The sequence below is a fragment of the Pimephales promelas genome, chromosome 7 (assembly GCF_988280905.1).
Source record: "Pimephales promelas chromosome 7, fPimPro1.hap1.1, whole genome shotgun sequence".
In the NCBI taxonomy this organism is placed as follows: Eukaryota; Metazoa; Chordata; class Actinopteri; order Cypriniformes; family Leuciscidae; genus Pimephales; species Pimephales promelas.
In genome coordinates, this window is record NC_142775.1 from 40923290 (window position 1) to 40946504 (window position 23215).

The window sequence follows — 23215 nt, forward strand, 5'->3', positions numbered from 1 at the left end:
AGTCGTCTTCATCCAAACACTAAAACTAAATCTGAACTTTTATATTGGGCTGAAACTATTAATTGAGCTTTATGTTCTTCTGAAAGAGGAATGCTTGAAATATTTATGTTATTTGTAAAAATAAAAGTTTGCGTTTACATAAAAGTTAGTTACAAAATGTAGAGTTTGTATTTTGTATATATAAATACACACATGCATGTATATATTTAAGATGTATATATTTAAGAAAATTTTTTATTTATATTATAAATATTTATATTAATATTATTTGTAGTGCTGGTCAACAATTAATCGCATCCAAAATAAAAGTTTGCGTTTACATAAAAGTTTGTTACAAAATGTACAGTGTATATTTTGTATATATAAATAGACACATGCATGTATATATTTAAGAACATTTTTTATTTTTATTATAAATATTTATATTAATATTATTTGTAGTGCTGGTCAACGATTAATCGCATCCAAAATAAAAGTTTGCGTTTATATAAAAGTTTGTTACAAAATGTACAGTGTATATTTTGTATATATAAATACACACATGCATGTATATATTTAAGAAAAAATTGTTATTTACTTTTTTATTGTTAATTTAGTGCTGGGCAAGATTAATCACTACCAAAATAAAAGTTTGTGTTTACATAATATATGTGTGTGTGTACTGTTATATATTTTGTATATATAAATACTAGGGCTGGGAAACGATTAATCGCATCCAAAATAAAAGTTTGTGTTTACATAATATACTGTATGTGTGTGTAGTGTGTATAATTATTTTGTATATATAAATACACACACATGCATGTAAACATTTAAGAAATATTTGCGTGTATATACTTTATATATATATTTATACAAAATTAATATTATACATAAATATAAATATTTGATATATTTATAACAATTTTGTCTTAAATACATGCATGTGTGTGTATTTATATATACAAAATAATTATACACACTACACACACATATATTATGTAAACACAAACTTTTATTTTGGATGCGATTAATCGCGATTAATCGTTTCCCAGCCCTAATAAATACACACATATGCATGTATATATTTAAGAAAAATGTGTTATTTATATTATAAATATTTATATTAATATTATTTGTAGTGCTGGGCAACGATTAATCGCATCCAAAATAAAAGTTTGAGTTTACATAAAAGTTTGTTAAAAAATGTACAGTGTATATTTTGTATATATAAATACACACATGCATGTATATATTTAAGAAAAACTTGTTATTTACTTTTTTATTGTTAATTTAGTGCTGGGCAAGATTAATCACTACCAAAATAAAAGTTTGTGTTTACATAATATATGTGTGTGTGTGTACTGTTATATATTTTGTATATATAAATACTAGGGCTGGGAAACGATTAATCGCATCCAAAATAAAAGTTTGTGTTTACATAATATATGTGTGTGTAGTGTGTATAATTATTTTGTATATATAAATACACACACATGCATGTAAACATTTAAGAAATATTTGCATGTATATACTTTATATATATATTTATACAAAATTAATATTATACATAAATATAAATATTTGATATATTAATAACATTTTTTTCTTAAATACATGCATGTGTGTATATTTATATATACAAAATAATTATACACACTACACACACATATATTATGTAAACACAAACTTTTATTTTGGATGCGATTAATCGCGATTAATCGTTTCCCAGCCCTAATAAATACACACATATTCATGTATATATTTAAGAAAAATGTGTTATTTATATTATAAATATTTATATTAATATTATTTGTAGTGCTGGGCAACGATTAATCGCATCCAAAATAAAAGTTTGAGTTTACATAAAAGTTTGTTAAAAAATGTACAGTGTTTATTTTGTATATATAAATACACACATGCATGTATATATTTAAGAAAAATGTGTTATTTATATTATAAATATTTATATTAATATTATTTGTAATGCTGGGAAATGATTAATCGCTTCCAAAATAAAAGTTTGCGTTTACATAATATATGTGTGTACTCTGTACAATTATTTTGTATATACAAATACACACATATGCATGTATATATTTAAGAAAAATGTGTTATTTATATATGAAATATTTTTATTTATACAGTAGTCAACATTTGAAGTGGATCAAAAAAGTTGCTCAAAATTCATGCTTAACTTTGATGAAAGGTTTTGATCCACTTCAAATGTCGACTACTGTATGATAAATGATGTATACATATATATGCAAATATTTCTCCAATATATACATGCATATCTGTGTATTTACATATATAAAATAATTATGCATTGTTCACACACATATTATGTAAACACAAACTTTTATTTTGGATGTGTTTAATCGTTAAGAGTGTGGCTTTGTCAGGATTGAACATGTTTTAGAGCTGGTTTTGGTCTTTTCTAAGAGTGAAGTGAAGAACTCACGATATTACTGATTCCGGACTCGGACATGTCGAACACCACCGTCAGCGGCATTCCTGGCTCGCGTCTAGCGTAGCGCTCCAGCCAGAACGCCACATACCTCTTCTTATCCAGTGTCGTCTTGGCATCCTTCACGTGGAGTTTCACTCTGAACCAGACTATATCACACACACACACACACACACACGTGATGAGAGACGGCACAGCGAGTTTAAGTTAAGATTATGGTTCCAGTGGATGTAATCCATGCACAGCTTCTCAAAATGTCACAAAGCGTTTTGTGATTGTTTTATAGGAAATATTGCAGTTTATAAACAAGTGTTTTACACACCTGGCGCATTCTCCAAAATCTGCTTTTATTCTGGCATGTTAAATTAGCATTCGACATATATGAGTCAGCGTATATACACATCTTTATATTTTAGATTTTTAATATAATTTAATATATTTAAGTATTTATTTTTTAATAAATTGCACTGAATTATAAATTATACCAATAATATCTAAACTTTATATCTAAATATATATATATATCTAAACTTTTTATACATTTTTATTATATATTATATATATATTTTTTTATAAAATTCTAAAATAAAACTTGTATGTTTTGTCGTCAAGTAGATTCAAAATTAAGTAAATCAGTAAAAAAAATCTATTTTCGTGTAATTAAGGCATGATTTCCACTGAATTTGGGAAAGTGTGTTTTATTGGCATTAAGAACGGTGTTTATAACGGAGGATTGCGCTCCACCTACAGAGTTTGTTCCCTTCTTTGTCGTATCCGTGAAGGTAAACGGCGCCGCTCTCGAACATCCAGCGGGGAATACTGCTCTCCACCAGATCTACAGGAAGAAGAACACAACAAAAACTAAATACCATTCATTCATCACATTTCTGCTCGAGTCATCACAACCGCATCAGTTTAGCTTGCAACACAGGGAACATGTGATAAGAGAAAATCAACACTGACTGATCTGCTTTCAGTGGCAGTGACAGATCAGCTGAAGTGACTGAGGTTACACACAATAGGGAATTGTTTTGAGTTATGATCAAAACAAGAGTTATGATCCAATTGCCATTTTGTAAATCTCTATAAATGTTAAACAGACGAAGCATAGAGTCACTATGAGGAACTCATGTCGTCACTGCGATCAAAGGAAAATACTATTCATAATATGAGATGGACCAGTATTACAGGACTGATCACTGTATGTATATATATATATTAGGGCTGTGCAAAAGTTAATTGCGATTAATCGCATCCAAAATAAAAGTCTGTGTTTACATAGTATATTTGTGTGTGCTGTATATAATTATTTTGTATATATAAATACACACACATGCATGTATATGTTTAAGAAAATGTGTTATTCCTATATAAAATATTTATATTCATATAATATAGATTATGTATTTTTATATATATACAGAATTTAAGCGCAAATAATTCTTAAATATATACATGCATGCATAGGTATTTATATATACAAAATAATTATATACAGCACACTCAAATATATTATGTAAACTAAACACAGACTTTTATTTTGGATGCGATTAATCGCAATTAACTTTTGCACAGCCCTAATATATATATATCAAATTTTTAACATAGAGTCAAAAATATAGGTCATTTAATTTATAACATAAGTAACATAACTAAGTATGTAAATTTCGTTCTCATAACTGACTCATATTTATAACAGAAAGTAAAAATTATGATGTACTTCAGAAATATTTCAGAAATAATTTTATGGGGTCGGAAACTGTCATTAAAATAATTTCACACTGCAACAGATTGCATTAGTTTGAAAATAAGTTTCATTTTCTTTTTGAGGTAATGTGGCCAGGACGTGTTTGGACAAGTCGAAATTATGACATCATTTCATCTTTCTATGTTATAAATATGACTAAATCAATTATGAGATGAAAAGTTGAAATTATGACATAGTGAGTCCTATTTATAACAGAATGTTGAAATTATAACTAGTATGTCATAATTTTGACCTTCTAAGTCATATTTTTAATATAGAGAGTCAAAATTATGACATACTAGGTCATTTATAACATAGAAACATTAAATTAGTACATACTAAGCATGTCATTTTCGACTTTTCAGCTCATAACTGACTCATATTTGTGACATAGAAAGTCGAAATTATGACGTACTTCACAAAATATGTCAGAAATAGTTTTATGGGGTTGGAAACTGTCATTAAAATAATTTCACACTGCAACAGATCGCATTATACCAAAAATAAGTTGAATTTTCTTTCTGGTAAATGTGGCCAGGACGTGTTTGGACAAGTCGAAATTATGCCATCCTAATAAGTATGTCATGTCATCATATTATCTTTCTATGTTATAATATGACTAAATCAATTACGAGATGAAAAGTTGAAATGATGGCATAGTGAGTCCTATTTATAACAGAATGTCGAAATTATGACATACTAAGTCATATTTTTAATATAGTATGTCATAATGTCGACTTTCTGAATAATATTTTTAATATAGAGAGTCAAAATTATGACATACTAGGTAATTTATAACATAGAAACATTAAATTAGTACATACTAAGCATGTCATTTCGACTTTTCAGCTCATAACTGACTCATATTTGTAACATAGAAAGTCGAAATTATGACGTACTTCACAAAATATGTCAGAAATAGTTTTATGGGGTTGGAAACTGTCATTAAAATTATTTCACAATGCAAAAGATCGCATTAGACTGAAAATAAGTTTAATTTTCTTACTGGTAAATGTGGCCAGGACGTGTTTGGTCGTCCTAATAAGTATGTCATATCATTTCATCTTTCTATGTAATAAATATGACTGTAGTGAGTCCTATTTATAACAGAATGTTGAAATTATGACATACTAAGTCATATTTTTAACATAGAGAGTCACAATTATGACATACTAGGTCATTTATAACATAGAAACATTAAATGAGTACATACTAAGCATGTCAATTTCGACTTTTCATCTCATAACTGACTCATATTTATAACATAGAAAGTCAAAATGATGATGTACTTCAGAAATATTTTTATGGGGTTGGAAACTGTCATTAAAATAATTTCGCACTGCAAAAGATCGCATTAGACCGAAAATAAGTTGAATTTTCTTTCTGGTAAATGTGGCCAGGACGTGTTTGGTCGTCCTAATAAGTATGTCATCATTTTATCTTTCTATGTAATAAATATGACTACATCAATTACGAGATGAAAAGTTGAAATGATGGCATAGTAAGTACTATTTATAACAGAATGTCGAAATTATGACATACTAAGTCATATTTTTAATATAGAGAGTCACAATTATGACATACTAGGTAATTTATAACATAGAAACATTAAATGAGTACATACTAAGCATGTCAATTTCGACTTTTCATCTCATAACTGACTCATATTTATAACATAGAAAGTCAAAATGATGATGTACTTCAGAAATTGTTTTATGGGGTTGGAAACTGTCATTAAAATAATTTCACACTGCAAAAGATCGCATTAGTCCAAAAATAAGTTGAATTTTCTTTTGGTAAATGTGGCCAGGACGTGACAGGAACCGTCGAGCATGTGAGTAACTTCCTCATTTCAGCCCGTTTCTGTGAAAGAGCATCACACACACACACACACACCAACCGTTGAGCTGAAACTCTCTCCTCCACTGCAAGCTCTCGTCGATCATCTTTAAGGTGTCGTCCACCACGAAGTGTCTCCACGTGAGGTATCCTTCCAGCAGAGCGTCATCTCGCAGGAGTTTCTCCACGTCTCTGCTGTCGTATTTGTCCTGGGACTCTGTGGGATCGAGTTAGTGACAGCAGTGCAGGGTTTCATTAGTTGCATTTAATTAGTTGAAGTAAAGACACAGACATGCATAAATCTGTCTTTATGCATATAATTTTATTTTATTTTTAGGATGCACACTATATCGGCAACCATATCAGTATATGTTGATTTGTAATATCGTTATCGGCCCAATAAGAAAATTTGGCCGATATATATATATATATCATAGTCTATCATATCGGCTACGTAAAATTATAATGAAAAAAATCATTATAATTGTGTGTTTGGGACATTACTTTTAATGATGAGACTTCTCAAAAAATATATACAAATTTGGATTACGATTTATCGACCAAAATATCGGTTATCGGCTTTCGAAAGCAAAGAATTATCGGTAATCGGGCAAAATTTTCATATCGGTGCATCCCTATTTATTTTACACACACACACACACACTACCGGTCCAAAGTTTGGAAACATTACTATTTTTAACGTTTTTGAAAGAAGTCTCTTATGCTCATCAAGCCTATATTTGTTTGATCAAAATATACAGAAAAAAACAGTACTATTGTGTTAATATGATAACAATTTAAAATTATGGTTTTCTTTTTAAAATACTTTAAAATTCAGCTTTGCATCATAGAAATACATTATATTTTCCACACACTACTCGACACTGCACAATACAAGTTAGCCAGGTTATAAACCTATAAGGAAATGTTTTAAAAGCTTACATGACAGTATATTTTTATACTACATCCCAGGAAATGTCATAAAACAATATGCAAAGACTGTAAGACTAACTTTTTGCATGTATTTCTACTTATTCCTTACTAGTGCTACTTGTACAACAGCAAAACAAAAATCAACATTATGAATAAAACATGAATTTTGATTTCTGACTGACAGTTGAAGCTGTGGTATCAAATATTAAACAATTGCCCTTATAATCAATGACACGTGATCCTCAAAAGTCCCAAGTGTCATTGTGGATACTTTTTCATATTTAATATCAGAATGAATAAGCAATTATGAGATCAAGACTTCTGTGATGAATGTTATTGTGAAGCTTGAGAACTTAGCGTGCTGCTAACTCACCCTCAACATACTCGCTTTTAAACCTCTGTCGTGTTTCTTCGACCTTGCTCTCGATGTCCTTTTAGAGAGGGCGAAATATTATTTATAAATCCATTTCAGATGAGAATAAAACGCGTAATCCTTGTTTTGTTTAGCTGTCTAATTACCTGCTCTGATTCCGTCTGTCCTGCCTCCGCCATGATGGTCAGCACTGTCAGTCAGCAGTGGCCTGGTGTTCAGTGGGATAGACCCCAGACTCAGTGAAACTGGACGCGGGAGGACGCCATTTTGGCTCGGATATGTCAAACTAACCTTTGAACAGGCTTTTGCAGCAACATAAAGTTCCTCTGATGTGCTTTGGCAATTAAAGGCAAATGATTGCATCATGTGCGCAATCTAAAAACAGTAAAAGCCTATGACAACATCACTTATTTGTGAAACGGTGATTGAACTGTAGTACTGTTTCTTTAAGAGATACCCGGAAAACGTGACGTGCTGTAAACACGCGCGCACTTCGAGGAAGAGGAGAAGCGTTTGAGAATCATAAACACAGAGTAAAACACCGTGAAAGTCATGCAGAGGTACAGTATGAAATCAGTTTTGTCACATTTCCTTTCCGGGATTTAATAGTGAATTATATGTTGTATCCCATGGAAGCCCATTTCGGCCATATTTGGGAAAAACGCTTATTTTGTAAACCATTATATTAAAAGTCTAAATTAGTTCAATAATGAGATTAAAAGTCGAAATTGTGTCACACAACGTTATTAATAACACAGAAAGTAGAAATTAGTACATACTAAGTCCATTATTATAACATAAAAAGCCAAAACTGACATACTAAGCCAGATGATATAATTATAACATGGAAACTAAGTTTAAAATGTAACATAAGTCAATTGAGTTGAAAAGTCGAAGTTATGACATACTAAGCCATATTTATAACCTCGAAAGAAGAAATGATGACATACAAAGTCAATTATGAGCTGAAAAGTCGAAATTACAACAAACTAAGTCATAACTTTTACATAATTTTGACTAGGTATGTCTTTTGAACCCATGGTTCATCATTGTATTGCATTGCATTATATGTTAAAACTACAGCGCTTTGATCATAAAACTAAGCATTTTGAATATCATATCAATATTATGCTAGACTGTTATAAAGATCTCATTGATTTACATTACAAGCATCATAATTTTTATATAAGCATCTGGACCAAGTTGCACAGTTTTTAATAAAACCGAGTTGTTGTTTTTTCTTCGTATTCTGACTATGAGCCAAAAAATCCTGATATCAGAAGTGACACTAAATATAAAAAAGTGAACTTAAATTTTCAACCAAATTATGCAGCGATTTGAACATTTTGGCCAATACAGATAACCAATAATTGTTTATATTTGAAAGCCGATAACCGATGTATTAGCCGATAAATTAATTTATATAATTTTTGAGAACCTGATTACAGAAACAAAACGCATTATAATGATCTCATAATTTTATATAGCCGATATGACGGACTTGTGCTGCACATGTTGCACTTTACCTGTATAATTTCCTTATTTGAAGTGATTTGAAGTGAAAGCCATCATGTTGATCAGTGCGCATCTATAGAGTCTCAGCTGAAGGAAATAATACATTATTTATCGGCTGTAGTGTAATAGTTTATTAAATGTTTGATTAGGTTCCAGTACAATAGTATAAACTTGGAGAGTTATGTACATTTGACATTTTAAGGTTATGTTGATGATATCACCTGTTATGAGAGTCCTGTTGTATCTATTGTAAGTTAAATTAATGAGATTACTGAGACTCGTTGTCTTTAATGGCTCTGGTTAAATAGTTATGCTGATTATATTATTATCAGGATATGTAAATGAGACTGTTATGTTGATGATGAGATCAGGACTTGGGAAATGGGCTGTCTCCTGTACTTCATTTACATGCCAACACTATGTTCACCCAGTTGAAATGTATATAAACTATAATGTAAGATTCCCTTAGTTAGACTGGACGATGTTCTCGATAAATAATCCTGCTGAAGATACAGCCCGAGTCTCCTGGTCTTCGCTTCTGAGTCCACAACACTGCTTTAATATATCGGGCAAATTTTCTTATCAGACCGATATCGATAACTTTAAATATGAACTTATATTGTCCGATACTGATATGGTGGCCGATATATTGTGCGTCCCTTGCTCATACAATTACGCAACTCATCTGACAAATGCTCCAGATCATATTTTGCTTTAAAATCAATTTTAATTTTTTTTTGTTGCCCTCTCTCTCTCTGTTTTAAATGTTAGATTGTTCGTTAAATTTCTCAGGTTATTACTATATAGAGCATCTTTGCTTCTGTATTGTTCCTGTTATATAGGCCTTAAAAAATAAATCAAAACATAGAAATTAGTGATGCACAAGATATCGGCCACCATATCGGTATCAGCCGATATCGGTTCAGTTTAATGTTATCATTATCGGCCCAATAGGAAAATTTGTCTGATATATTAAAGCCGATAAATGGTGTATCATCTCCTTCAGCTGAGACTCTTCAGATGTTCATCATTAAGCTTTTGAATTGCTTGAAATATGATTGGAATCACTTAAAAAAAGGAAAATATGGTTCAATCTGTCATATCGGTTAATAAGAACATCATAATTATGTGTTTGGGACGTGGCTTTCACTGGTGAGGTTTTTGTAATCAGGCTCTCAAAAATTACACACAAATTTGGATTTATATTTATCGGCCGATATATCGGTTATCGGCTTTCAAAAATAAAGAATTATCGGTTATCGGTATATGTGCGCCACAATGTTCATATCGGTGCATCCCTAATAGAAATAATAAATCCTTTTGCAGCACTTCGTAGCGTTATTTGAAAATGAAACACATTATCAGCATCATTTTCAACAGCATTTAAGAATCTAATCAAAAGTTGTTGAATATTGCAGTTTATTCTAAATGATTTATTGTGCACATAGATCAATATCGTGCAAAAGTTCAGTAATTCAACTTAGGTGAAACTAATATATTATATAGACTCATTACATGCAAAGTGAGATATTTCAAGCCTTTATTTGTTATAATTGTGATAATTATGGATTACAGATTATGAAAAACCCAAATTCAAAATTAGAATATTTTGAAAAGCTTTTCAGCGTTTAGCCATAATCATCAAAATATCTCACTTTGCATGAAATGAGTCTATATATAATATATTAGTTTCACCTACTGAACTTTTGCACCATATTCTAATTTTTCCGAGTTTCACCTGTATATTATGCATCACTATTATACACAAAACGCCTGGGAAATGTGTCATGTTGCAATGCATTTCCTCTCAAATGTTTCTGGAGCAAGAACAGATGTGGGCGGGGCTTGATTGTATCTGCGGGGAATTGATCGGATGGTTGTGGTTTGCTATTGGTGGATCTCGTGTGATTGACAGGTTATAGCCCCGCCCTCGTTATCAGAGAAGAGAAGCTTATTGCGTGTATATTTTTGCAATATTTGTATTTTTTTTATAAGACAAAATACAATACTAATTCATTTTTAAGTGAAACGTTTTTATATTTACAAGAACTAGAATTAACAAATAAAATAATAAAATAAATTTTCTTTATGAGTTTCACCTGTATATCATGCCTCACTATTATACACAAAACGTTTAGGAAATGTGTATGCTGCAATGCATATCCTCTCAAATGTTTTCATGTTTTTCCTCCAGCTAATCTTTCGAGTGGCGTTTGGAGCGACGCGACGATGGCGGCGGAGCGGTTCGTCTCCATGCTCGCGTTCGGAGGGGAAGTGCTCGCGTTCCAGTGTTCAAAACCCCGAGATCATCGCAAAGGCTCAGAAGTTTCTTCCCTCCGCCTTTCCTTCGATCAAACCCTGCAAACCTTCTCCGTTACAGATCGTAACACACACCCGATACACAGAGAAAGCTCTTCGGAGACGCTCGTCGTTCACTGCGCTTCGGCATTCGATGCGCAACTGAGACAAAAAGTGCCTTGTGTTTTACTGAGAATATGCAAGAAAAGGACATCAGCGTTTAAATACGTGCTGTACTCCGCCGGAGGGAAGCTTCATGTCGAGTTTGCGTTACCGTACGAGATCAGAGACCATATTTCTATATTAGAGGGTCCCACGTTGATTTGGAGTCACGAAAGCTCGGTTTTCTATGCGTCGTCGCAGAGCGGCGTTAAAGAAGTCCCGATTCCGTTTCAATCGATCAAGTTTATTGGCGAACTTCCTCTTCATAAAAGAAAACTGGTGATTCACGGCACTACGAATGATGCGAAAAACACTCTTTATTTCATCGATGACGCCGAACGCGTTGACGGCGCATGTTTCGTGCCGAACGCTTACGTCTCTGTGCTGCAGTGCATGCTGGTCCTCTCCGCGGAGGAAGACGGCGGATCGTTTAAGTCACGTGTTCTGGCGGCCACGAGCACCAAACAACTGGTTCGCTTTGAGGACGGATTTCCGCGCGATGTTTGCGCTCTTCCGTACGAGCATCCGCGCAGCGTTCGGACGGTTCACACGCCGAGGAACGAGCGTCTCGTCGTCGTGAGCTTCGGTCAGGGGAACGTCTGCGCCGTGTGGAGCGACACTTTCCAGGTGAGCGGTCGTCGGTGTGATTCTTTAGGATATTCATGTACAGTTTGGAACATACTTTGGTTAAAATTCACGAAACTGACACGTTTAACTCTTGTTTAATGTTTATAATTTACAATTTTAACCCTTTTTTACAGTATACACATGGCTAACATGGGAAATATGCTAATATGGGAAATATGCTAATTTGGGAAATATGCTAATTTGGGAAATATGCTAATATGGGAAATATGCTAATTTGGGAAATATGCTAATACGGGACAGTCCGTCAGCGGTTGTGGGCGGAGCATGAGCGATGTGACATCATACTTTCCAGGTGAGGTTTATTTGGGATTTAGAAGTGTTAAATTCAGCATTAAACATCTTTATTTCTCTATTGGTCCGTATATCCGAGTGAAACACTTCTGGAACAAGAACAGATGTGGGCGGGGCTTGATTGTGTCAGTGGGGAATTGATTGGATGGTTGTGGTTTGCTATTGGTGGATCTCGTGTGATTGACAGATTATAGCCCCGCCCTCATTATCAGAGAAGAGATGCTTATAGCTTGTGTATTTTAGTAAAATTTATTTCAAATTAATTTTTAAATTAAACATTTTTATATTTACAGGAACTAAAATTAACAATTAAATAATAGTTTAAAAAAATGTAATAGTAAAAAAAAAAAAATCGTTTTTTAACCTTAATAAAATTATACAACAATACTAAACAAAAATATTATAATTTCTGGTAACATGGAATGTAATTGTTTATTATTATTATTACTATCGTTTTATTATTAAATAATATTTTTATACTTGAAGGTACACAATACTTGATTTATTTTTATTTATCTGTTATTTTTATTTAGTTTTTATTATTAATTAATTTATTAACTATTATTAATTTATTTGGTTATTATTTGTCGTTTTTTATTTATAACTCTGTTGTTTTTTTTTGTTATTATTAGTATTAGCCAATATCAGAAAATTTTCGGATTTTATTTATTTATTTTCATGACTTTTTCAGCTTGTTTGAAATCCCCTCATGCATCGTCCAGGCTCTCTAAAACTCTGGAACATAAAATAAAAGACCAAAATAAAAATGTCAGTCGTTGAGGATATAAATGAAAATAAGGAGCATGATGTAATCTCGATTCGTGGCTGGTTTCGCTTTTATTTTTGTCTCATTGGGCCGAGATGCAGCTGGTGACCCTTCAGCTTCAGCTCCGCGTTCATAACCGATAAACATAAGCAGAGCTCGTCCTGTCAATCACAGCACAGGAGTTTACCGTACAGGATTTACTATTAAAACCTGCATTTAAAGGTTAGCGTTTCCTCCAGAACATTTCAAAGCGGCAGAAAATGTCAGATTATTATTATCTGTCTCCATGCATCAAATATGTATGCTAATATTAGTATATATTATATTCGTCCAAGAGCTCTGTTGATGAGCAGAAGAGACTTCTTTTAAAAACATTAAAAATCTTGCAGATCCAAAACTTTTGACTGGTGTGTGTGTGTGTGTGTGTGTGTGTGTGTGTGTGTGTGTGAATACATATGAAGTGCTACTTAAATACATGAATTAAACCTCAGTCTTTCTGTGATTTCAGTTTCAGAAGTGTGTGTTGTGTGTGTGTCAGGTGGCGTGGTGTGTGACAGGAGTGTGTGTGCTGCTCGTGGATGACTTCCTGAGGTGCGGGTCGGATCAGATGCTGCTCGTGTTCGAGGATCAGGACTCTCCCGGAGATCTGCTCAGGAACTTCACGCTCACCGATCTGTGCGGCGTCACGTATTCTGTGCGTCAACCGTTTCATCCTTAAGCTTTCGCTTCATAACTCAACATTTATATTCCACATCCCGCTTGTGTAGAGTTTGATCGAATGCTCCGGCATTTCTTAAAGTCCTCCTGCAGTCCATCATCTTATCTCTCAAACTCATCACTGATCGCCACAATTACATATTTAAACGTTTTTTTCCATCATGCCTTAAAATCAGAATGTGTTTATATATATATATATATTAGGGCTGTGCAAAAATTAATTCCGATTAATCGCATCCAAAATAAAAGTCTGTGTTTACATAATATATTTGTGTGTGCTGTATATAATTATTTTGTATATATAAATACACACACATGCATGTATATATTTAAGAAAATGTGTTATTCATATATACAATATTTATATTTATATAATATAGATTATGTATTTATATATATATACAGAATTTAAGCACAAATAATTCTTAAATATATACATGCATGGATAGGTATTTATATATAAGAAATAATTATATACAGCACACACAAATATATTATGTAAACACAGACTTTTATTTTGGATGCGATTAATCGCAATTAACTTTTGCACAGCCCTAATATATATATATATATATATATATATATATGTAAACAAACACAAAAATAGGCAATTATGTGACATTCTGACTCATATTGTGTCAATTAACAATGTGATCAAGTACAAAACTGACATTTGAGTTAAATGCCCTCTATGAAATAAAAGAGTTTGCTAATGGCAAGCTGATTTAGCCTTTATTCATTAACAGAATATGAATTCTTGATATCAACAATGCCATTTTTTGATATCAAGAATTTAATTGTTGATATCAATAATTGAATTCTTGATATCAACAATTGAATTGCTGTAATTGTATTTTCACGAGTGAAATGTCACCATAGGCTGCCATTCAAAATGAATTGTTGATATCAAGAATTGTTTTTTAACTAGTACACTCTAAAAAATGCTGGGTTGTGTTAACCCAATTTTGGGTCAAATATGGACAAACCCGAAATGTTGGGTTAAAAATGTAATATAAAAATTTAACCCAACGGCTGGGTTAGTCCATATTTGACCCAAAGTTGGGTTAAAACAACCCAGCATTTTTTAGAGTGTAGAAATATCATTTTTGATATCAATAATTACATTGTTACTAGTAAAAATGTGAATTCCTGATATCAATAATTAAATTGTCACTGGTTGAAATGTCTATTCTTGATATCAACAATTCAATTGTTACTAGTAAAAATTACCATTTTTGATATCTGAAAATGTATTTCTGATATCAATATTATTTCAGATATCTAAAATGGCTTTCTTACTAGTAACAATCGCATTCATGATATCAGAAATTAACATTGTCACTAGTAAAAATTAAATTATTGATATCAAAAATGAACATTGTTACTATTAGCAATTCAATAGTTGATATCAAGAATAGACATTTCAACTAGTAACAATTGAATTCTTGATATCAAAAATTAAGGTTTTTACTAGTAATAATTGTATTTCTGTTATTTCAGCAAGTAATTCTTGATATCAACAATTGGTTTTGAATGGCAGCCTATGGTGACATTTCACTAGTGAAAATACAATTAAAGATATCAGCAATTCAATTGTTGATATCAACAATGCCATTTTTTGATATCAAGAATTTAATTCTTGATATCAATAATTAAATTCTTGATATCAAAAAATGGCATTGTTGATATCAAGAATTCATATCCTGCGAATGATTAAAGTTAAAAGGGCTTGCCATATTTGCTGTGTTAAAGCTGTGAGTGTTTTGCAGTGTGGACGCTCAGACGGGGCCGTCCCGAACACATCCGACTCCGCGCCGGACAACTTTCTGCTCACCGTTCAAGCGTTAGAGTCCAGACTGCAGGTGATTCAACTCTACTGAACCCTCTCTATACAAGGAGACATGTTTCCTGGGATACAGATGTTCATAAAATTGAATTAAAACCCAATTAATTGAAGCTAAATCCATAAAATGGTGGGAACCTTTTCTTGTAGACTCTTTTCTTAGTTTTAATTAATAGTTGTGGTAACCCTTTACAATAAAGTTGGGTTAGTAAACATGAAATACAAATGAACAATACTTCTACAGCATTTATTAATCTTAATGTTTAATTTAAACGTTTTCCTGTTATTAGTTAATGTGAACATGAGCATTTTATTATGTAACATTAGCAAAGGTTATTAAACGCTGTAAATATGTTGATCATTGTAGTTACCATAGTTTTATTTCTTTTTTAAATGATGATAAAAAATGATATTAAAATAATAATATATTTCATATTTTTAATATAAAATTACTAATATAAATTAGTAATTTTGTGTTTTTGCCATTTTATTAGGTTTTGTTTTTAATGTCTGTAGTGTTTGTAATTTTTATTTGAGTCATTTTGGTACATCGTAAAAATATTAAATGGCAACTAGCTAATTCTTTTTTTTTTTTTTCAATATTTAATTTTATCTCAGTTAAAACTTATTATTATTATTATTATTATTGTTTTTTCGACTATAATAACCCTGTCCAAAAGCACCAAAAATTAAAATGCCTATCTCAAATTTTAAAAACGAAATAGAATAAAAATTTTATGATGGTTTTAGACTTACAAATTGTGTTTGTTTGTTTAACGCAAAGCATCATATGACTTAAGTAATATACTGCTCACATCATATGCACTTTTGGTGCTTTTTCCTTCAATACTAAGTGCATAACTAAATGCGTTTTAATTAGTTTTTAGACATGCATTGAGATATTCCTCTCAAACGTCTTCCTCTCTGCTGCTGTTTTAGAGCGGCATGAACTTCCTTGAAGACCTTCAGAGAGACGTGGAGGTCAAAGACAGACTCATACTGCAGTCATTAGTGGCCTTGACTGACCTGGTGTCCGGAAGAGAACATGTGATTGTCCCTCCAGAACAGGTTCTTCAACTTTCATGGAAATATCAAATAAAAATGCATTAAAGAGGAGTTATTATCGTGTTTCCGACTCTCCTAGAACAGGTTCTCCTGCTTGAATGTTGATTATTCCCCTTATATTCTCCATTGTTGCGGCTCCTCTCTTCCCAGTCTGTCAGTAACGCTCTGTTTACTTCCTGTCTCTATGAAGCCCCTCCTTCTGAAAAGCACACTGTGTTGTGATTGGTCGAGCGCGTCGAGTGTGTTTGAGAAATGTCCCGCCCCTTTCCATAACTGCCAGTTTAACACACTACTAACTTACCCAGGCCCCGCCCCTTTATTCTGCGCATTAATTATTATAATGAGGAATATTGTGATGTGTTCAAACTCAGGATACAATGGAGGCGTTTCAGAAATACTGACACTCATATAGAGAAGAACTCTCTTTATCTGTGCCGTAGGAAGGGCTTGTTTCTCTGTGGGATGATGATGAAGATGAGGATGCTGGAGATGAAGAGCCTGATGTCCTGGATGATAGGATAGACACTGAGTGTGCTGAAGCTCATCTGGAAGTGGACCGAGTTTGGCAGAGAGTCTTTGGACAGAGTTTGATCGTCGGTGTCGTCCTGAAACCCACGAATAACACGTATGTCTCTCCTGTAACACTGCAGTCTTTAGAAATCAGTCCTAAGATTAATAATCTAAAGGATGAATCACATTTAATCTTTTTTTATTTGCACTACTTTATAAAAGTTTGGGGTTGGTACGATTTCTTTTACTGTTTTTGGAAGTCTCTCTTCGTCTCACCAAAGCTGCATTTACTTGATCAAAAATACAGTAAAATTGTGATATTCCAAAATTGTGAATAAAAATTGTGAAATATTATTCCAATGTAAATCATCTGTTTTCTATGTGAATATATAGTAAAGTGTAATTTATTCCTGCAATCAAAGCTGAATTTAATTGATCTAAAATACAGTAAAAATTTAGACATTTTATTCCAACGTAAAATGACTGTTTTCTATGTGAATATATAGTAGATTGTAGTTTATTCTTGTGATCAAAGCTGAATTTATTTGATCTAAAATACACTAAAAATTTAGAAATTTTATTCCAATGTAAAATTGTTGTTTTCTATGTGAATATATAGTGAAGTGTAATTTATTCCTGTGATCAAAGCTGAATTTATTTGATTAAAAATACAGTAAAATTGTGAAATATTATTATAATGTAAAACAGTTGTTTTCTATGTGAATATATAGTGAATTGTAATTTATTCTTGTGATCAAAGCTGAATTTATTTGATCTAAAATACAGTAAAAATTTAGAAATTTTATTCCAATGTAAAACAGCTGTTCTCTATGTGAATATATAGTAAAGTGAAATTTTTTCCTGTGATCAAATCTGAATTTATTTGATCAAAAATACAGTAAAAATTAAATCAGCTTTTAAAATCAGATCCTTTAAAATCATTCTAATATGCCGATAATCTGATAAATTGATGATTTGTGGATAAAATCATCAATATCAAGACATGTAAACCAGGTTTGCCTCTTCCTGCAGGTCAGTAATGAATATGAGTGTTTCAGTCGTGGATTCTGGATCTGCTCTCGTGATAAACACCAAGATCCTGCCGTTCCCGGAGTCAGATGTGTGTGTGGCTCTCGGCCCGTTTGATGAGGAGAAGAACATCAGACGCTCGGATCGTCCCGCATCAACACTTGCTCTGGTCGCCGTCACTGATTTGGCTCCTTTATTAACCTCAGGCTGCGTCAAATGTCCCATCATGCTCCACTACAGCACCAGAGAATCATCCGGGTCTTCTCGGGTTTCTCAGTTCTGCGGGAAAATCTCAGTGGATCTCAAAGATATTTCCATGGGGAAGTTTCATCTGCGTCTGCTACAGGACAGCAAACTCAACACAGGTCAGGAGTTCACTTCAGACATCAATGGGGTCCAACGGGTCGAAGGTCAGATGTGAGTTTCAAAGTCTCGACACGATCCAGCCGAGGAATAAGAGTCTGATCTAGACAAACAAAACACACATTTATATACTTTAACCACTAATGCTGGTCTTGCTCTCGCTGTGATGCGACACACATTACGTGGTCAGGGTGAAAGGTCAAGCGGGACGTAGGCGTAAGAACAGATCTAGTGTTTACAAAGCGAACATGCAAAGACTGAGACAAACGCCATTTACTAAATAGATAAAAATAAAACGTGAAACAACGATGTTAGACGATTTTGAAATGAAAGTTTTGACCTTTCACCCTGATCTCGTAATGTGTGTCGCATCACAGCGAGAGCAAGACCAGCATTAGTGGTTAAAGTATATAAATGTGTGTTTTGTTGTAAAGATCAGACTCTTATTCCTCGGCTGGATCGTGTCGAGACTTTGAAACTCACATCTGACCTTCGACCCCTTTGGATCCCATTGAAGTCCATTATATGGAGAAACCCTTGAGTGTGTTCCTCAAAAACCTTAAAACTTCTCCACAGAGGGACTTTAAATCTGATTTGAGTGTGTGTGTGTGTGTGTGTGTGTGTGTGTTCAGACGAGGCCAGAGAAGACCTGCTCAGTCTGACTGCGCTGTTGGACTCCTGGTTGTTCCTCATCGAGTGTCCGGATCACACGCTCGCGGATGTTCAGGGGTTTATTCACGAGTCTCTGTATGTTTCGGTGCTGGACGTCGACCCGCGGATCATCGCTGACCCCACTGACCTCAGACTCTTCCACTGGGACCAGAGGTCCCCATTCCAGGCGCTGTTGAGCATTCAGTGCATGTAATGACTCACACACACAATAGCGTGCACTTGCTGCGAGACTCCGCCCACATGCTGTTCTGATTGGCTGTGGGTTTTGATTGATTTGTGGACAGACAAATGATTTGCGCTGTATGACTCCACAGGGACCACCTGTGTTTGCTGCAGTTCCTGCACTCGCTGTGTGACTTCCTGCCTGCGTCGCATCATATCCTGCTTCTGGAGACCCGGAGGTCACGCGGACCCGGGCCGGATCTGGGCCGGACTCTGGAGACGGAGATCAACGCTATGATACAGGACCTGTCGTCCGTGCTCCAGTGCGGAGAGAGAGGGATGACGGGACACGAGGAATCCAACACCGAATCCTCAGAGCCGCTCCAGAGACGGAGGGAGGCGTGGCTTAGGGAACGGGGGCGGAGCCACACGAGGCTCCGCTCCCTAGTGGATGGCTCCGCCTACAGCAGACTCGTGGAGAAGATGATTGACAGGCAGCTGGATGCTGATGAAGTCGCTCTGATGGAAGCGGCTCGTCTGTAGATGAAGGTGAACGCAAACTTTTGAAATAGATAATTGTTGATAAGAGCATTAAAATTTGAAAAAATAATGGGATAAAATGAATTCAAGAGACATTTAGAATAGAAAAAAATGTGCAATTAATTGCGATTAATCGCGAGTTAACTATGACATTCATGTGATTAATCGCGAGTTAACTATGACATTCATGTGATTAATCGCGAGTTAACTATGACATTAATACGATTAATCGCGAGTTAACTATGACATTCATGCGATTAATCGCGAGTTAACTATGACATTCATGCGATTAATCGCGAGTTAACTGTGACATTAATGCGATTAATCGCGAGTTAACTATGACATTAATGCGATTAATCGCGAGTTAACTATGACATTAATGCGATTAATCGCGAGTTAACTGTGACATTCATGCGATTAATCGCGAGTTAACTGTGACATTAATGCGATTAATCGCGAGTTAACTGTGACATTAATGCGATTAATCTCGAGTTAACTGTGACATTAATGCGATTAATCGCAAGTTAACTATGACATTAATACGATTAATCGCGAGTTAACTATGACATTAATGCGATTAATCTCGAGTTAACTGTGACATTAATGCGATTAATCGCGAGTTAACTGTGACATTAATGCGATTAATCTCGAGTTAACTGTGACATTAATGCGATTAATCGCAAGTTAACTATGACATTAATGCGATTAATCTCGAGTTAACTGTGACATTAATGCGATTAATCGCGAGTTAACTATGACATTAATGCGATTAATCTCGAGTTAACTGTGACATTAATGCGATTAATCGCGAGTTAACTATGACATTAATGCGATTAATCTCGAGTTAACTGTGACATTAATGCGATTAATCGCAAGTTAACTGTGACATTAATGCGATTAATCGCGAGTTAACTATGACATTAATGCGATTAATCGCGAGTTAACTATGACATTAATGCGATTAATCTCGAGTTAACTGTGACATTAATGCGATTAATCGCGAGTTAACTATGACATTAATGCGATTAATCGCGAGTTAACTATGACATTAATGCGATTAATCGCGAGTTAACTATGACATTAATGCGATTAATCTCGAGTTAACTGTGACATTAATGCGATTAATCGCGATTAAATATTATTATCGTTTGACAGCACTAAAAATAACCCATGTTACTTTGCATTTTCTCTAGGAAGGAAATGAAATGCTGAGGCGGTTACTCTCGGTGTGTTTTAGCTCGAGTCTTCATGCCTCTTCAGACTCTCCGGGGCTCCACGGCTCGAACACTTCTGACACTTCCACAGAACACACACGACCCCATCGCTCCTGCTGGCAGACACGTGATGAAACATGTTCAGATCATCCATATCTGTCTGTCCGTCACCTGCTGGAAATATTCCTGTTTAATGTTCACAATAAATAGTTGGATGCAAAAGCTTCTTGTTTTGAAGATTGCATTGAACACCTTATACATGTATTCAAAGTTGTAAAGAAAGCAAATATTATTGGACTGTTTTACCAAAATATACTCTTTTATTCTTTCTACTTCAAGATGTCTCATTTTATTCAGTGTTGCAAATTTACATACATAAATACAGGTGTGTGTGAGTGTATTATATACACACACACACACACACTTGCATATATGTACATGCATACACACACACCTGCATAACTCTACACATTCCTATATATTGTATATATATAAACACACACATGAATACACACTTGTATATGAATATATATACACTCACACATATATGCACATACATACAGATTATTGTAAATCATTACTGTTAAATGCTAAAAAAAATGACATTTCAGTTGATTGCATCAAATATTTCATTATTTTGTGTTTGTTTGCTGTTTCTATTTCTGTGCAGTAATCACCCCCATGATGTGATGTTTAATAACAGTCCACATGCGTTTGACTTAATCTGTTCACTTCGTTTCCTCCGCCAGACTCTGACACCGACGAGATAAACCGTGTTTTCAGACAGACCAGAGCAAATATTCATAACAATCATCCACTTCAAGTGTCCTCGCAGCTGCCAGCGTTGCCATGGAAACCAGCATCCGTCTCCGTCTGGAGATCGTGTCTGGGATCCGTCTGAACGGTGAGGGTGATGGCCTAGTAATCATTTTATTTTTTAAAGAAATTCTTTGTTGCATTTATTTGTCGAAAAACCAGCATTTTCACTGTACACAAGTTTTAGTTTGACTATTTGAAGACTATATATTAAAAACATCCCATATATTTATATATACATGCTTACACACACACACACATGTGTGTGTGTGTGTGTGTTTGTATGTATCTGGTATTATATTGGTATTATTTATATATCTGGTACACTATCAATTCCAATCATTAGGTTTTTTTTCATTAATTAATACTTTGATTCAGCAAGGACATATTAAATTAATCAAAAGTGACAGTCATTTAATGTATCCACTGTATGAAATACATACATGCCTAGGGTTTTTATGCAAAAAATACATTTTTATGCAACATATTAACCACAAATAGTTCACCTTAAAAGTGACATTTTTATTTTTTTGCTTGTTTGCTTCAAATGTCACAGCTTAGGAAAGGATGGATGCTTTATGAAGGGACATCATGTGTGCAGGTTATTGTAATATTTTTATTACCTAGCAGTGTTGATCCCCAATAATTGGCTCAGTACACTTGAAATATAATGAGAGTGTTCTTCAGCATATGCAGCATTTAATAGGTTATGCCATTTGATTATGCGTCACATTCATGAGGAAACAGACAAATCTACATCGTACCGTAATGAGAGACAACGTGATTAAGATCCGAAGCCGAAGATGCTTTTCACCGGCGATCTTCACTATTATGGGTTCTTTAAAATACAAAGCAATTGAGACGTGTGTGTGCGTGCGTGTAAAAAACACAATATTATATATTTAAATATTATTTTACATTTTAAAATATTAATATAGTATATATAAATATGACACTATTTTATGTTTAAATATATATAATGTAATACATATTTAAAACATTATATATATAACGATTTAATTTACTTTTTTTAAATATATATTAAAAAATATTACATTGTGAAATCTATATTAAACAATATTAATATTGTACAATTTGATATAATATTAATGTATGAATGATATTATATCTAAAAAATCTATATAATATTACACTATATTTTAAAAATATGTTGAATGTTTTAACTATTTATATATTTTATTTACAGTATATAAAATATATTAATATTTTAACATCTAACATTTTTTTAAATATATTTATACA

The 23215-nt window shown here is 33.3% G+C and overlaps 2 protein-coding genes across 3 annotated transcripts in view; one reads left to right on the plus strand and one right to left on the minus strand.

Moving 5' to 3' along the window:
* The window catches only part of mospd2 (motile sperm domain containing 2), a 32748-nt gene extending 24997 nt beyond the window's left edge, over positions 1–7751 (minus strand). The window contains exons 1-5 of the mRNA XM_039669997.2: positions 7488–7751; positions 7342–7399; positions 6097–6252; positions 3198–3284; positions 2444–2598 (exon numbers count right to left, since the gene is read on the minus strand). Of these exons, the coding sequence (XP_039525931.1) occupies positions 2444–2598; positions 3198–3284; positions 6097–6252; positions 7342–7399; positions 7488–7520 (489 nt within the window). The 5' untranslated portion in view covers positions 7521–7751. The remainder of the gene's footprint in view (positions 1–2443; positions 2599–3197; positions 3285–6096; positions 6253–7341; positions 7400–7487) is intronic.
* Positions 7752–7805: 54 nt separating this feature from the next.
* Positions 7806–21474, plus strand: fancb (FA complementation group B). 2 transcript variants are annotated; one of them, XM_089133503.1, is made up of 10 exons: positions 7806–7901; positions 11051–11943; positions 13530–13715; positions 15508–15600; positions 16521–16649; positions 17087–17271; positions 18189–18550; positions 19181–19409; positions 19535–19931; positions 21116–21474. In XM_089133503.1, the coding sequence occupies exons 2-9, from the start codon at positions 11086–11088 to the stop codon at positions 19923–19925; spliced, it is 2433 nt and encodes an 810-aa protein (XP_088989629.1). In that variant the 5' UTR covers positions 7806–7901; positions 11051–11085; the 3' UTR covers positions 19926–19931; positions 21116–21474. The 2 variants fall into 2 exon arrangements, with proteins under 2 accessions (XP_088989629.1, XP_039525930.2); XM_039669996.2 differs by having other exon boundaries at positions 13560–13715.
* The last annotated feature ends 1741 nt before the right edge of the window (positions 21475–23215 follow it).

Bases quoted from the DNA above. Each gene is read 5' to 3' on its own strand.
- fancb (XM_089133503.1), top strand. From the start codon at position 11,086: ATGGCGGCGGAGCGGTTCGTCTCCATGCTCGCGTTCGGAGGGGAAGTG. The intron at 13,716-15,507 runs GTGCGTCAACCG...AGTGTTTTGCAG, and splicing joins TGTGCGGCGTCACGTATTCT to TGTGGACGCTCAGACGGGGC. The intron at 18,551-19,180 runs GTCAGGAGTTCA...GTGTGTGTTCAG, and splicing joins GGACAGCAAACTCAACACAG to ACGAGGCCAGAGAAGACCTG.